The 13,260-nt window shown below is 41.4% G+C and overlaps 1 protein-coding gene across 1 annotated transcript in view; it reads left to right on the top strand.

Moving 5' to 3' along the window:
• Nucleotides 1-2,678: 2,678 nt before the first annotated feature.
• kiz (kizuna centrosomal protein) overlaps nt 2,679-13,260 on the top strand; it is a 35,019-nt gene continuing 24,437 nt past the window's right edge. The window contains exons 1-9 of the mRNA XM_086127986.1: nt 2,679-2,841; nt 3,249-3,314; nt 3,650-3,812; nt 4,579-4,641; nt 5,925-6,513; nt 6,639-6,828; nt 9,780-9,899; nt 11,706-11,870; nt 12,676-12,820. Coding sequence (XP_085984112.1) covers nt 2,768-2,841; nt 3,249-3,314; nt 3,650-3,812; nt 4,579-4,641; nt 5,925-6,513; nt 6,639-6,828; nt 9,780-9,899; nt 11,706-11,870; nt 12,676-12,820 — 1,575 coding nt within the window. The 5' untranslated portion in view covers nt 2,679-2,767. The remainder of the gene's footprint in view (nt 2,842-3,248; nt 3,315-3,649; nt 3,813-4,578; nt 4,642-5,924; nt 6,514-6,638; nt 6,829-9,779; nt 9,900-11,705; nt 11,871-12,675; nt 12,821-13,260) is intronic.

Below are 13,260 nucleotides of genomic sequence, written 5' to 3' on the forward strand. Positions count from 1 at the left end.
CTACCTTCCTCCCCACACCGACACACACTTCCTAATCAGTTTGTCGAGACGGTTGCCCTCCCCGCCCGTCATGCCATTCGCCCAGAACACCACAGCAAAAAATTGCTGCACTGACCACAACAAACTTATAAAAAAGGAATAGCATCTCGTTGCAGGCATCAACCGATTTTAACTTTCTGAGAAAGAGGTCTGCTCTGCCCCTTTTTTTGATACGATGCATTTGTATTTTTTCTGACCAGTCCAGTTTGTGCTCCAGGTGGACACCCAGATATTTCTATGTGGTGACCACCTCAGTCCTCTCACCCCCAATCTGGACGAGCAGATGCTGGGATCTTGGCTTTCCAAAATCCACATCCATCTCTTTGGTCTTAGCTGCATTCAACACAAGCCTGTTGTCTCTGCTCCAATGTGTTAAGGCAGAAATAACCTTCCTGTACTCCTTCTTGTTCCCCTCCTTCACACAACCAACCACATCTGTGTTGCCAGAGTTCTTTTTGATATGCCATAATGGCGACTTGTAGGCAGAGTCAGAAGTGTACAGGGTAAAGACCAAAGGGTTTAAAACTGTTACCTGAGGGGCTCCGGTGGTAATCAACACCAAACTTCCTGGTCTTACATACTCTCTGTCAGGTAGTTGGTAAGACCTCCTGTCATCGAGAAATGAGAAGACTTTGAATCGGGTCAGCTGTGGAAAAAAAATACAAGAAATGGTCCTAAACATTTTTTTTACATTTCTTTTATGAAGTATACTCGGATGTCAATGAAATATAGGGCTAAACATTTTACTCTCTCACTCTGTATTGTAATCTGACAGACATACAGAAAATGCTGTCTGTGGGCTACTAATAGAAACTCGTATAAACATCCATCCAAGGTATTAAACACTACTGAGCTCAACTGGAACAGCTATGCTGCAAGTCCAATTTTCTTCACGGCCTCCAAAGAGCCGCCTTCCACCTCTCAAAAGCACAAACAAAAAGCCCTGCAACAATATCAATTATACATGCAGGATGCAAACAAGGGGTTTCATTTCACAACAAAATAGCCTCTGAGAGGGACACTGAATCTGGCAGATTAGCATTAGAAAAGGACAACACAACTCCCCAATTCAACAGCTAAAGAGCAATTTGACTGAATCAAAATTGGTGAATTTGCTTGATTAGGGTTTGCACGTAGAGGAACTGTCAGATTCTGAATCCCAGGAAAGCATGAGAAAATGACACACAGCAGCGTTTAAAATGCAACGTTGGGACAGCTGTCAATGGTGAACTTTGATAATGAAAGTTGAGATGAAGTGATAATTCTGCAACCATGTGAGCTAATAAAACATCTGTATCTGAACGAAAGAGACACATTTCAAATGAATATTTTACTTTGATGGCTGGTATTTAAACCAGTCACTATGCTGAATGAAGTTGATGTAATGTTGCACTTCACAACGAAAATTGTATTACTGTAACCTTGTTTGTTATAGCATGACAATTTAGGACCTATGACAAGGGAAAAAGCAAGCATTGCTTTGACGCAGTTCTGCATACATATTTTCTCTTCCATTGCTCATGGGAACAAGGTGTCTACTCGCGATTTTCTGTGAGGTTGCAACAAAAATAAATAAATAAATAAAAAATCAATTTTCGTGACATATATTCTGTAGCAAGGGGCGGGGGTACCAACATGTCAATCACGATCGACCGGGAGCTCACGGACTGATCCCAAGTCGGTCTTGAGGGGTGTAGAGAGGGGTGGGGGAGGGGGGGGGGGCAAAACATAAAATATTTGTGTCTGTGTGCGGGTTATAAATTGGATATATTTTTGTGTTAGTGCACCCTGCACCCTAAGCATCCTATCAGTCTTACTTTCACAAAAAGTATCTAAAAAAATAAAACAAAAAAAGCAGGTCACCTTTACGCTATGGTGACGCGTGACATGCTTGACCGGAAGTTGTTTGCAATCAGAGCTGTCGCGCAACATCTTTTATTTGTTTCATGTACAATTCTGAAAGGGCACTGGTAAAGAATGGGAATCTGGAGGTCCAATAGAAGCATTAAAGCGGGACACGTGAGTTACGATAGTTAACAGGCTGCAAAAGTGTGTCCCATGCCTCTGCGCCAAGTCTCATCAAAACGTTGTCTACTTTATTTTTCTGTTTTGTTCATCTTAGGGGCCATTATGGCTGTTGCTCATCATGACATGAGTGTGTAAGTACGTGTAACGGGTTGATCACAGGAGGTTGGTTGATCGAAAAGTAGATCTACCTGACAGTAGAAAGTTATTCAAATGTAAACTCACACGTTTAGACTTAATTCTATCCATGTTCAACATATATTGCAAACAAATCCTCAAGAAACTACAATGTCTTTGCCCGAGAATGTTTTTTTCTTTTCTTGCAATGGCGACACTGATTGCGGCGAAAAGTGATCACGCTTTTCTTTTGGGTGGCCATCAAATCCATGGTTTGTAATGATTTTCGGGAGTGGAACGAAACGTTTTCACACTTTCTCCTCGACTTTGCAGCCAAAATTGACAGAAGTATAAGCAATGACGAATGGTAAATTACGCTTTGGTTGTGGGCGAGCCCTGCAATTGAAGAGTGTACTGTTGCGACACACACAGCCAAGATTCAATCTGGCGCCTCCGCCTCGCCCCACGTGACCAACGTGCTTGTGGCGAAGGGCTTCTGGGAAGTGGTGCTCATGGCAACCATTGTAAATATTAACGGCTCTCCTCTTGCTAGTTGCTGCTCTCCTTCAGCGGCAAAGCAGGTGAAATGGCCATCAAGTCTCGCGTGGAGGACAGATATTTAGAGCGGTTAACGTCCGTTCAACAGACCACCCATCAACGGTACGGAGGCTTTCCTTGTTTACGACATCGCCTGTTTGCCTCCGACAAACTTGCTATCGAGCTAGCTAACTAGCAGACTGCTAAGATATCTTTCAGCGTGCTGAAACCGACTTGGAATGATAGACTTTGGGGATTTGTAAAAAACAAAACAAATATCTGGCGGAACCTTTTACATAGCATTTGTCGTTAGATAGATCTCTGTTGAGTTTATTATAATATTTCGCGAAGTCCTCTGTCAGTTAAGATGGTGCCAGTTCCTCCACTGATGGGTTTGTGTGAGTGTGTGCGTATTTGCGTGCGCGTGTAAGTTCGTACGTGCGCGTGTGTGAGTTCGTGCGGGCGTTAATGAGTGTGTGTGTGTGTGTGTGTGTGCGTGCGTGCGTGCGTGCGCGTGCGTGTGCTTACAGAGAGAAAAAGAGGCTGCAGTTGGAAAATAAGTTGTTTGGTCACGCCAGACCTCAAAAACGAACGTGGTAAGCTAAAATGTGTTTCGAAATAATTATGGAGCACTGCAATACTGATTTTCAGCAATATTTGTCATCAATATGTGTGAAATGTATATTTATCCGAATTACATTGTTGTGCACGTACTGTGAAGAGTGAGCATAGTAAGGTGATTCTCATGAATAAAAATACTCTCTAGCTCATACCTATAACGCTTGGTTGAAAATAACCCTTGAATTTAGAACATCTTGTGCTTAACCTTTTCTTTCTTTCTTCTTATCTTTTTTTTTTAAAGCCATGCTCTCTTTTGACAAGAATCCTTGATAATAATTTCTTTGGAATAATACCTCTTCCATGCCTTCAGCTCTCAGATAAAAGATTCCAAACTGCACGGTTATCTCAAGCAAATCTGTGTCAGGGAGGCACATGCGAAAGTGAGAAACCTTGAGCTTTTGAAGGATGTGGAGCGCCTTCAAATTAGCATGCAACAATACAAGCCTAACCTTTCCGCTTTACATCAACAAAAGGTAATTACACACACACACACACACACACAGTGATAATTTTACAGTTTACCCCCAGCGAGTCCACACACACAACACATTTTTTTTGTCAATATGGAATAACAAAATTCATCCATCTTTAGATTATGTTTTTTTTTTTATGTTGTTCAACATTTGCTGTTTTTATTGCTGGACACTCAAAAATGTGTTCTTTTAAATAGTGATCAACATCAATATACAATAACTCCCACTTCATCACTTGTATTTCTAAAGAATTTTTTTTTCTTGCCGTTGTATCAACATAAAAGCAATTTCACACACAATAGCCTTCGTGTCATTTTAACGGGGCGTTGTAACATTTGTGCCATTATTTGCAACAGCAATGTACTAGTAAACCGTCAAACGCTCAATTTATCGCAACAACCAAATGAACGAGGGGGAGACAATGCTCCAGTCAGATTATTGCTTAAAACTCAACAACGGTGCTTGACAATTTAATATCAAATTAACAAAATTGGCTAATTATGACTCACAGAGTTAATTGGCCAATATTGAGACTGTGAAGTGCTCCAGAGGTTTAGTCTTTCTCTCCCCTCAAGCAGTTGGTTTATTTCCTCTTGATGTTTTATAAGCACCACATTTGTTATTCAGTATGTACTTTGTTTTATTTGAGCAGATTCCTCCCTCAAATATGGCTTCTCTTGTTTTGACTGAAAGTCAGTGTTGAATCTGGCAAGAGAGATGCTATTTTGAAGTTGGTACTATATATCTGTCTCAATCCCCTTTCCAGGCTGAATTTTCAGATAAAATTCACAGATTGATGGAACAAATGAAGACGACGGGGAACTCAAAGGTATCATTCATTTTTCAGCGTATGATTTTGACTAATCCTGTGATCCATAAAATATTAGGACATGGAATAACTTAACATGTCGTTTGGCTTTGCTATCCCAGAGATTGTTCTTTATGTCCAAATATTCTTTAGTAATATTTTCAAGGTCCTCTAATTCTCCCTTCCATAAGGCTGCTGTGCGTGCGTGTGTGTGTGTGTGTATGTGTGTGTGTGTGTGTTTCGGTTTATAACATTTACACCATTTAAAGCGGGGTAAATCTGCCACATTTAAACCGCGCGAGTGTCGTATCACAGGTGTCTAATCCGAGCCAGTGCATCTGTGCAAGCAGTGTAGTTCAAACCCGTCGCCGTTTTCTCCTTTCACTTAAAGCAGTTAAAGCTCTTTTAGATGAAATGTCTAAGACATCTCATAATAACTTGGAGCATTCTGTCTCGAGCAGTCACTTGTAACTGTGTACAGCCCCCTCCCCCGCAACACCGCTCCTACCCCCCCTCAATCTGTCGATATTGTAATGAGCAAAATGGTACCGTTCCTCCATTATGCATACAAGCCATTGGATGGCAGTGTGCATGTCCCTCAGGCTGCAGCATTCATTAAGGGAAGCTTACCGGGCTGAAAGCTGGAGACAGATGATAACGGGATATGATTTTCATATTTAATACTTTCCTTGGAAGAGCACACGCGTGCTGCAGATTGATAGAAGAATCAATTGCTACTTTAGTGAGTCACTTTCTACTTTGCCCTGCAGCTACCGATGGAATCACTCAGCCAAGAAATTAACTTTTCCTCTTTTTTATACTCACTTTGTGGATCTGCTGGGTGGGCTGCATGGTTTACAGTGAATGTTATTAAGCAGCTAACTGTTTGGTATTTAAGACGCTTATCAGAAAAGAAACAGAAGTGATGTTTTTTTGTTATTGTATTTGGAGGGAGGGGATTTGCCTCCTTCACACACCCCCACCTCCCCTTGGTGACATTGACATGAATCAAAACTTGTGTAAAGGATTTCTCATACGATTAAAAGTTAAAACATTGATCCTGAGACATTCTTTTGAGATACAGTATGTTGTCGAGAGAATTCTGACCTTGGCCCAAACACGCTACACTCATTCAAATTATAAAGTGGATATTTAGCCAACTTGAGACGAAAAACTCTCAAAATAGACTTCATTAACCTGAATTAAAAGTGAAGTTATTTTGCAACTGTTCTCTGTTTTATATTGAAAAATAAACATTTCATATGGTGGTGGTATGAATGCAATTTTTACCTTCATATTTGCAGCTGAAATCTGTTCAAGGCGATTGCAAAGACGGCTTCCACTCTTGCATCACAGAGGATTTTACAAATGCACCTGCGGTCATGTCAATTGGCCGCCAAGCCTCCAGAGGGGCCTACCGTGCAACCGGCATTACAAGTGTACTCTCACACCAAGCAGTGGACTGTTCACCCAATCGAAGCATGTGCCCCGGCAAACGACTACCAAGTGGCGCTTTGAAGGACTTTCCAGTTGTCAGAGAGGACACCGCCGCCAACCGTGCACATTTATCAGATGACATTTCAGCTCCAGACAATTCTCCCGACGGCCGTAATTTGGCTGACAAACACGAGAAAAGGGTGACTCAAAGTGCACCCGTGCCTTTTGCAAATGATGATGAACAAGAACCTGAACCCCAGGTGACCTTGAAGAGTCCCAAGAGGAATCCGTCTGCAGGCAGCAGCAATCACCCAACAGAGCTGCCGAATCCCCCTGCTGAAAACGCTAACTCCACCGCGATTGCTCCTCAGACACCCGTAATGGAAAATCAAGGGGGAGGTTTTAGCCATTTGATGCCTGAAACATCCTCTGCAAGACAATCTGAAGATATCTCAGGTTGGAAAATGTGCTTTTCTCTTATCATGTGTACTTTAAGGTCTTTCCTGCTCCATCTTGCATTTATTCTTGCATTGTGTAGATTTAAAATAGGACTTGTAACTTTCCTCTTTGCCTCCATTCAGGGAGATCTGAAAGTTTCAACTCCAGCTCTGATGTGCAGTTGTCGGAGAGCAGTGTGAGTGACCTCACCATTTCTATGTCCCAATCTGAGTCGGAGGATGATGAGCCCGAAGGTGAAGCAACTGCAAGGAAAACTGGATCTGGTGCAAATCGGCACAGTCCCGACTCAGCCCTCAAGGACGCACCTCACTTGTATGTAGCATTTGGTCTATGCGGCTTTTTACAAAATTAAACAAATATTTTGATTGTGCTATATTCTGTCATAGTTCAGTGCAATGTTGTTGACAGTTACGCAGTTAAAAAAAATAGGGGCCGGGATATTGTTTCCCATGCATATTACAGTGGGCTGTTGATAATAGGAGCACGCTATTTCATCCGAGGCTGTCAAAGAGGATTGTGGGAGTCATGGTAGATAGGCAGCCATGCACTGTGTAGCTCAGCAACAATGGTGGCATTGACGCATCTTACAGAGAGAGCTCAGGACCTGCCGCCAACCATATTGGCGTAATCCATGATAATGCCCTAACAGAGCAATTTTCTGCTTGAGAGACCTCAGGAACTCCCCAGTGGAGGAGGAAATTTGTGGCACCACAGAGTGTTCTGGAGGGTTGGTATGTGGCCAGCACTTACAGCCACAAATCCTTAGTCTGATGATGGTCTCTAGTTGGAGGATCATTTTGGATGGGTTTAAAAACCACACAGTCCGATGTGAATAAAGCCACGTTTCCACCAACCGGGACAGTTCACTTTAACTTGCCAATGTACGGTTTTGGAAGAATCAACCCTCTGACTTAGACTCGGCTAGATAAGGATAGCAATGACCTAAATGGTGTGACATCATACCAATGCAAAACTGTGTACACCCCCACCCCTCAATGAATTCTCTTCCAAAATGGTTGGTTTTTACAAGACAAACTTCAATTAAGAACAAGATTGCATTGCATTCTTCCATTTAGCGCACATGACCCATTGTCACATGGAAGTGGCTATTCTTTATCGACAAATCAACACTCTGCGATGTGTCTCACCCTTCCCTTTACGTAGCTGCAATTGATACCCAAAAGATACAATCCAGACCAGTTGGTGCCACCACTCCTTCAATCAATTAAAATTGAATTTCCCCGTGCTTGATGCCGACCAAGCTGATGTTCGCTCCCAGATCATGAACATATTTTCTTGACCTGCAGAAAATATAGTCTATACATACAGTGCACTTTCCACCCTTTTGAAAATAAGTAGAAACCCAAAAAGTTTTTTTCCTCATAACCCCCCAACCATTTTCATGCAGCCAGAAAGCTTTGTTTTGTTCCTTCCCCACCATAATTGTGTGTTTTTACTATTGTGATACTGTAAATAAAAATGCAGTTATTTTCCTTTTGGACAGTGCAGAATATTATTTGTGCATGGTGGTTTCTGTGTGGTCTGCTACACTGTTTATAGTACGACCTCAATAGGCGCCACAGTTCGCATGTGCAGGGGCGACAAGGGTGGGGGCCACAGCTTTCATTGTTAACACTGAGGGCTTGTGTGTATGAGGAGAAAACCGGCGACTTTGATGTAAAGCTCCGAGAGCATGCAGTCTTCCATCCTCTCCCTCTTTTCTTTGTTGTTCTCTGAGGTTAGAGTTTATATCGCTCCATCCATTCAACCGGCAGTCAGGGAAAAACAAGCCAGAGCAATTCATTAGATTATCCCATTATATTTTTTTCTCCTCCATGGCCAGGGTGAGTCAGGGTGTATGCCTGAAATATCCTCCAGGTTTCTTCAAGAAACATAATGGTCAATCCGTTCATCTACTTTCTACCAATGAACTGCATGACGATTTTGCTCCAATGCTGAAAGCATGCAAAACATCCATATATATATATATATATATATACAGTATATATAATTTTTTTTTGGATGCCTGCATATTTTATTGGAAAATGTTGAATCCACCGTTTTGTTTGACTGATTTTTACACAGCGCTAGAAAGTGTATTCTGACATCATGGTGGAATCCCTACTTGTGGTGTATTTTTATACACTGCGAGATTCCTCCCTGACACCAATCACTCTCATGGTTAGTTCTATCTCACTTCAAAATGTGCACTGTACACTGCAGAGCAATATTGTAGCAGAGAAACTGACCCCTCCCTCCAAGCTAACAATATGCGGCCGATAATGTCACGACGGTGGTAAACAGCAGCATGAAAACCAGGTTGAAGACCTTGACATTAAAGCTGTTAACAATACAATAGGAGCGAGGGGTTTGCAGAAAAAAAAATCCTCATTCACTTTTTAACTTTCTAAAGGCCTTGTTCTGAAGAGCACCGACAAAGTGGAGTGGAGACAGATGACTATTTTCAGGCTTACGCTGATGATAAACTAAAAATGATTCATAACCCAGGCAGACTGCACACAAGAGAAATGTCATACATGTACCGGTAATTGAAGATGCCAGATTAATCGGAATGTTACGGGAAGCAACCTGCAAAAAATTGGGCACAATTGTTAGCTGACCCCTAACCCAAAGCCCATTACAGATTGTCATAAATTCTTTTTGGTCCATTTTATGATGGGGGGGGAGGTCTCTTGGATTGGGATTCCTCTGAGAATTCAAAGAGGGCCACCCACAGCTATATTCTCAAGAAAAAAAAAAAGAGAGATGGATTCCCAATATCCACATGCATTAGGCATGCATTTCTCAATCTGCAGTCTGACACAAAACCAGATAGAGTTTAAATCTCTCACACTACTCCCTGTGCAAAAGAAAAAAAACTGGAGCATATATATTATATATATATATACATATATATATATATATATATATATATATATTTTGGGCACTTTATTGCGTTTCTTGAAAAGTGGTTGTTCTACCATATAATTTGAGTGGCATTAATTTGGCCACTACTCTGTGTTTTTAATTAATCTTTTTAATTAATCTTTTTTTCCTTTGTCTTTTGTGGTTTATACATTTTTCAAAAACTTTTTTTATAAATATTGTAAACAGCAAAAAGATATTCCCATGAATGTCATGTACTTTAGGGGAAAATAATATGTTGTGATGTATGTCATTATCGGGATATAAAATTGCCTGTATTGGAATACACATTTTCTCCATATCGCACATCTCCAATACTTTACAATGTTTGTTTACAGACTCGCTCTTGAAGGACTCTTTAAACTTCTCGACTTCATTGAGGCGCGACTCCATGGTGAACAGACAAGAGTGTATGGGACTTGTTCAATTGATGAAAAACAATTCATTCGAATTATCAGGTAAATGTATTTTATTTAAATCTAATGTTGCAGTGTACAGTATTTGCAAATAACGTGGGGAAAAAAATAACTTTTTTTTTCTGGCCAACAGTGCCTCTGAGGAAATGCCATCACCAATATCTGTGCATCTTTATTTTTGCGGCACATAGCTTTGTCACACTTGACTTCAGAGATCTTTGGAAGGGAAGGTGCTCAAAGTTAAAAGAGGCACACATCGCACAAGAGTTGAAAAATTATAGAAAAACACATTTTGCTTTGTAACGTTCACTCGCACAATGTTTGGCTATTTAATTCAAAAGTCTTATCACACAATGTACTTTGTACATAGTTTAAATGACATGTGTGCGTGTGTGTATGTGTGGGTGTGTTTATTTTATGGCCAGAGCTTTGATATAATCTGCACATACAATGGGCATTTGTGATCACAAAATACAAATTTCTGACCATGAACTATGATATAACTTTGGCACGAAACACACAAATTGTGGCCACAAAATAGTTGTTGCTCTGTACTGGACAGATTGGAAAGTAAAGCGAGCACCTCCTTCCCTAGGAACTTTAAGGTGGAGGTCGAGGTCGGGGCTGAAGACATGGCACATGGATACAGTTGTAAGATTGAATTTCCTATTAGGCTGGGGATAAGTTACTACCAGAAATTCTGAAAACCTGTCAACATCTTACATGTGCCTGCTGCACCTAATTTAACCAACCTATTTATTGTGTACAGTATGTGCTGCAGCGTCACAACAGTGCAGTGCCGTGGCATGGAGTGTCCCAAATTGAAAAACAATGTTTGATTCATGTGGCAGTGCACTGTAACAACATTTGGGCGCATCCGATAGAGGAGATGGTGTTGGAATCATAACAGCAGAGATTTTGGCAGAGTTCATAGAAAAGAAAGAAAGGAGAAAATGAAGGATTCAACAAAGCAATGCATTGTTGCAGAGATAATGACATACTGTGACATGGTTTGAAAAAAAGAAAAAGGCTGCAATGAATGCATTAAATGTACCAAGTTGGTTGAAAGTGATACGTAGAAATGCATTAGCGTAAACTAAAATATTGTGTAGCCAGACGTATGTCACTTATATATCACGTCTCATCCTCCTCCTTATTCTGAGCTATAGCTTTCCGTTGTACAACAAATACATATCGCTGACGCGCAGCCTACTTCACAGTCTACTTGCTGTTCGGTCATTGAGCCACCACCGCCAATTATGGGCAAGCTTGTGCCATGCCGCTGTCATTACTGTCCATCCTGAGCTCTTCCCCCTGTGTCCACACTGATGACTTGCTTATTAGCCGTTGGAAACATAGTTCCAGTTTTCATTTGATATATGCCTTTTATGGTTTTGTGTGTGTGTGTGTGTGTATGTATGTAATTATATGTATATATACGTATATAGATAGATACAGTCTCTCTCTCTCTCTCTCTCTCTCTCTCTCTCTATATATATATATATATATATATATATATATATGTATACACATATTCATTTTCGATTGATGCATTTGTGATGCATACCAAAGTCATGTGTAATGTATTCACACCAGTACAGGCAATTACTTCTCCCACTTTGTGCTGATATCCACATTTCTAGTCATCTTGTGTCACAGCCCTCATACGCGTGAAAACTTGGATGGATGTTTATGTTTATGATGTGATGTTTATGAAGCATAGCATAGCGCATGCGTGCTTGTGTGTGTGTGTCTGTGTGAGTGTGAGGTGTTAACAGCTTTCGGGTTTACTCCATGTACACCTGACCCACGGTCCCCGGCAATGGCTGTCTGCTCTCTGTTGGACAGCCTTTGTGACAGTGAAGCGGACTTGAATGACGAGGACCTTGAAGCATGCGGCGCAGTGGTGCTTCATGAGCTCCAGAGGTTGTCATTGAGTACAGAGAAGGGTTGCCTGCTATCAGAGGAGCTCGTGAGTGCACACCAGTCCAGCACTGAGCATATGGCAGTCAGGTACGGGTCCTGCGTCCTCCACCAATATTTTTTCACCATGTTCACCGGATGTATATTTTGAAGAAAAAAAAACACAATCCCAATACGTGTAATTTGGTAATTTACAGATTCAGATTTAATTTTTGTGTGTTGTGTTTCTTAAAAGCCTTGAAAAGCGCAGGAAGGTATATCATATGTAATGATTAAGCTTGATTTTAGAGTTTATTAAAATACATCTCTTGATTTCATTCTCAAAGTAGACAGCAATATAGCTCAGGTAATGACAAGTTTTTTTTAAGACTGGATGAGGAGATACACACTTTCAGCAGACACAGCCATTGAACCCAGTCTAACTCCACAAATGTAAAGGTCACTTTTTGTGTCGCATCCCGCTGTAACGCAGCATGGGTGAATGTCATGAGTAAATGAAAATGCCCTATCTACGACTTGCAGGCCTTTGTATAATGAGTAGTTATATAGTGAGCCAAATCCGTGCTCTGCTTCTCTCCCATATTGATTTTGCTTCGAGCTTTCCTGCTATATTTCCAATCCAAAGAATGCCATCTGTTGTTGTCCTCCTCGACAGTGTAGACGGCTTTAGATCTTTTTATTTACTTTATTTGACTAATTTAATTTCCCATTTAAATCGTGGTCCTTATTGTCGTGTGTGGTAGTTCAGCCTTGACTGGAAATAGTTCTGCTGCATGCATTTAAAAGTGTTGAAATGGCTTATAACTTGAAATAAATGTAGCGCTAATTTATGTCTGTTAAATGTCTGACGCCACCCCCCACCTCCACCACACACACACACACACACTCACCACAGCCTCCCTCCTGATGCTGCTCGGCTGTGGGATCGCTGGTTCAAGCACGCCCTTCTGCTCAAGGAGAGCCGTGTCCTCAGCACTGAGCGCTTGGTCGAGCTGTTCGTGCCATTGCTGATAGAGCGTCATGCAACATACCACCACCAGGTAGCGTTGGAGTCACACATAATACTACTGCACACAAGTGGGATGTGACACTCCTCAATTGTGTGTGTGTGTGTGTGTGTGTGTGTGTGTGTGTGTGTGTGTGTGTGTGTGTGTGTGTACGCGCACGTGCGGGTGGATGGGTGAGTGGGTGGGTGCGCGCATTTTGTATTTTTCTGCCTATGTGCACTAACCCCTGACAAACAATCTTTGCTGTGAGGATGTTTTTACTTGTGAGGACATTTTGGCTGGTCCTCCCAAAGAAAATGCTGACGATCAGCCCCGTTACTTAAGGAATGTCCTCCTTGACATTTTAAACTCGGAAAACAGTGTTTGACATTTCTTGTTTGGACACCTTTGTGTACTGCACGTGAAATTTGATGAGAGGAATCCAATTTTCTGATTGGCTAAAAGGCAGGGAAATTTTCTGATTGGCAGTTTCA

The sequence above is a fragment of the Hippocampus guttulatus genome, chromosome 13 (assembly GCF_054856545.1).
Source record: "Hippocampus guttulatus isolate MCC_2025c chromosome 13, RoL_Hgut_1.0, whole genome shotgun sequence".
Lineage (NCBI taxonomy): Eukaryota > Metazoa > Chordata > Actinopteri > Syngnathiformes > Syngnathidae > Hippocampus > Hippocampus guttulatus.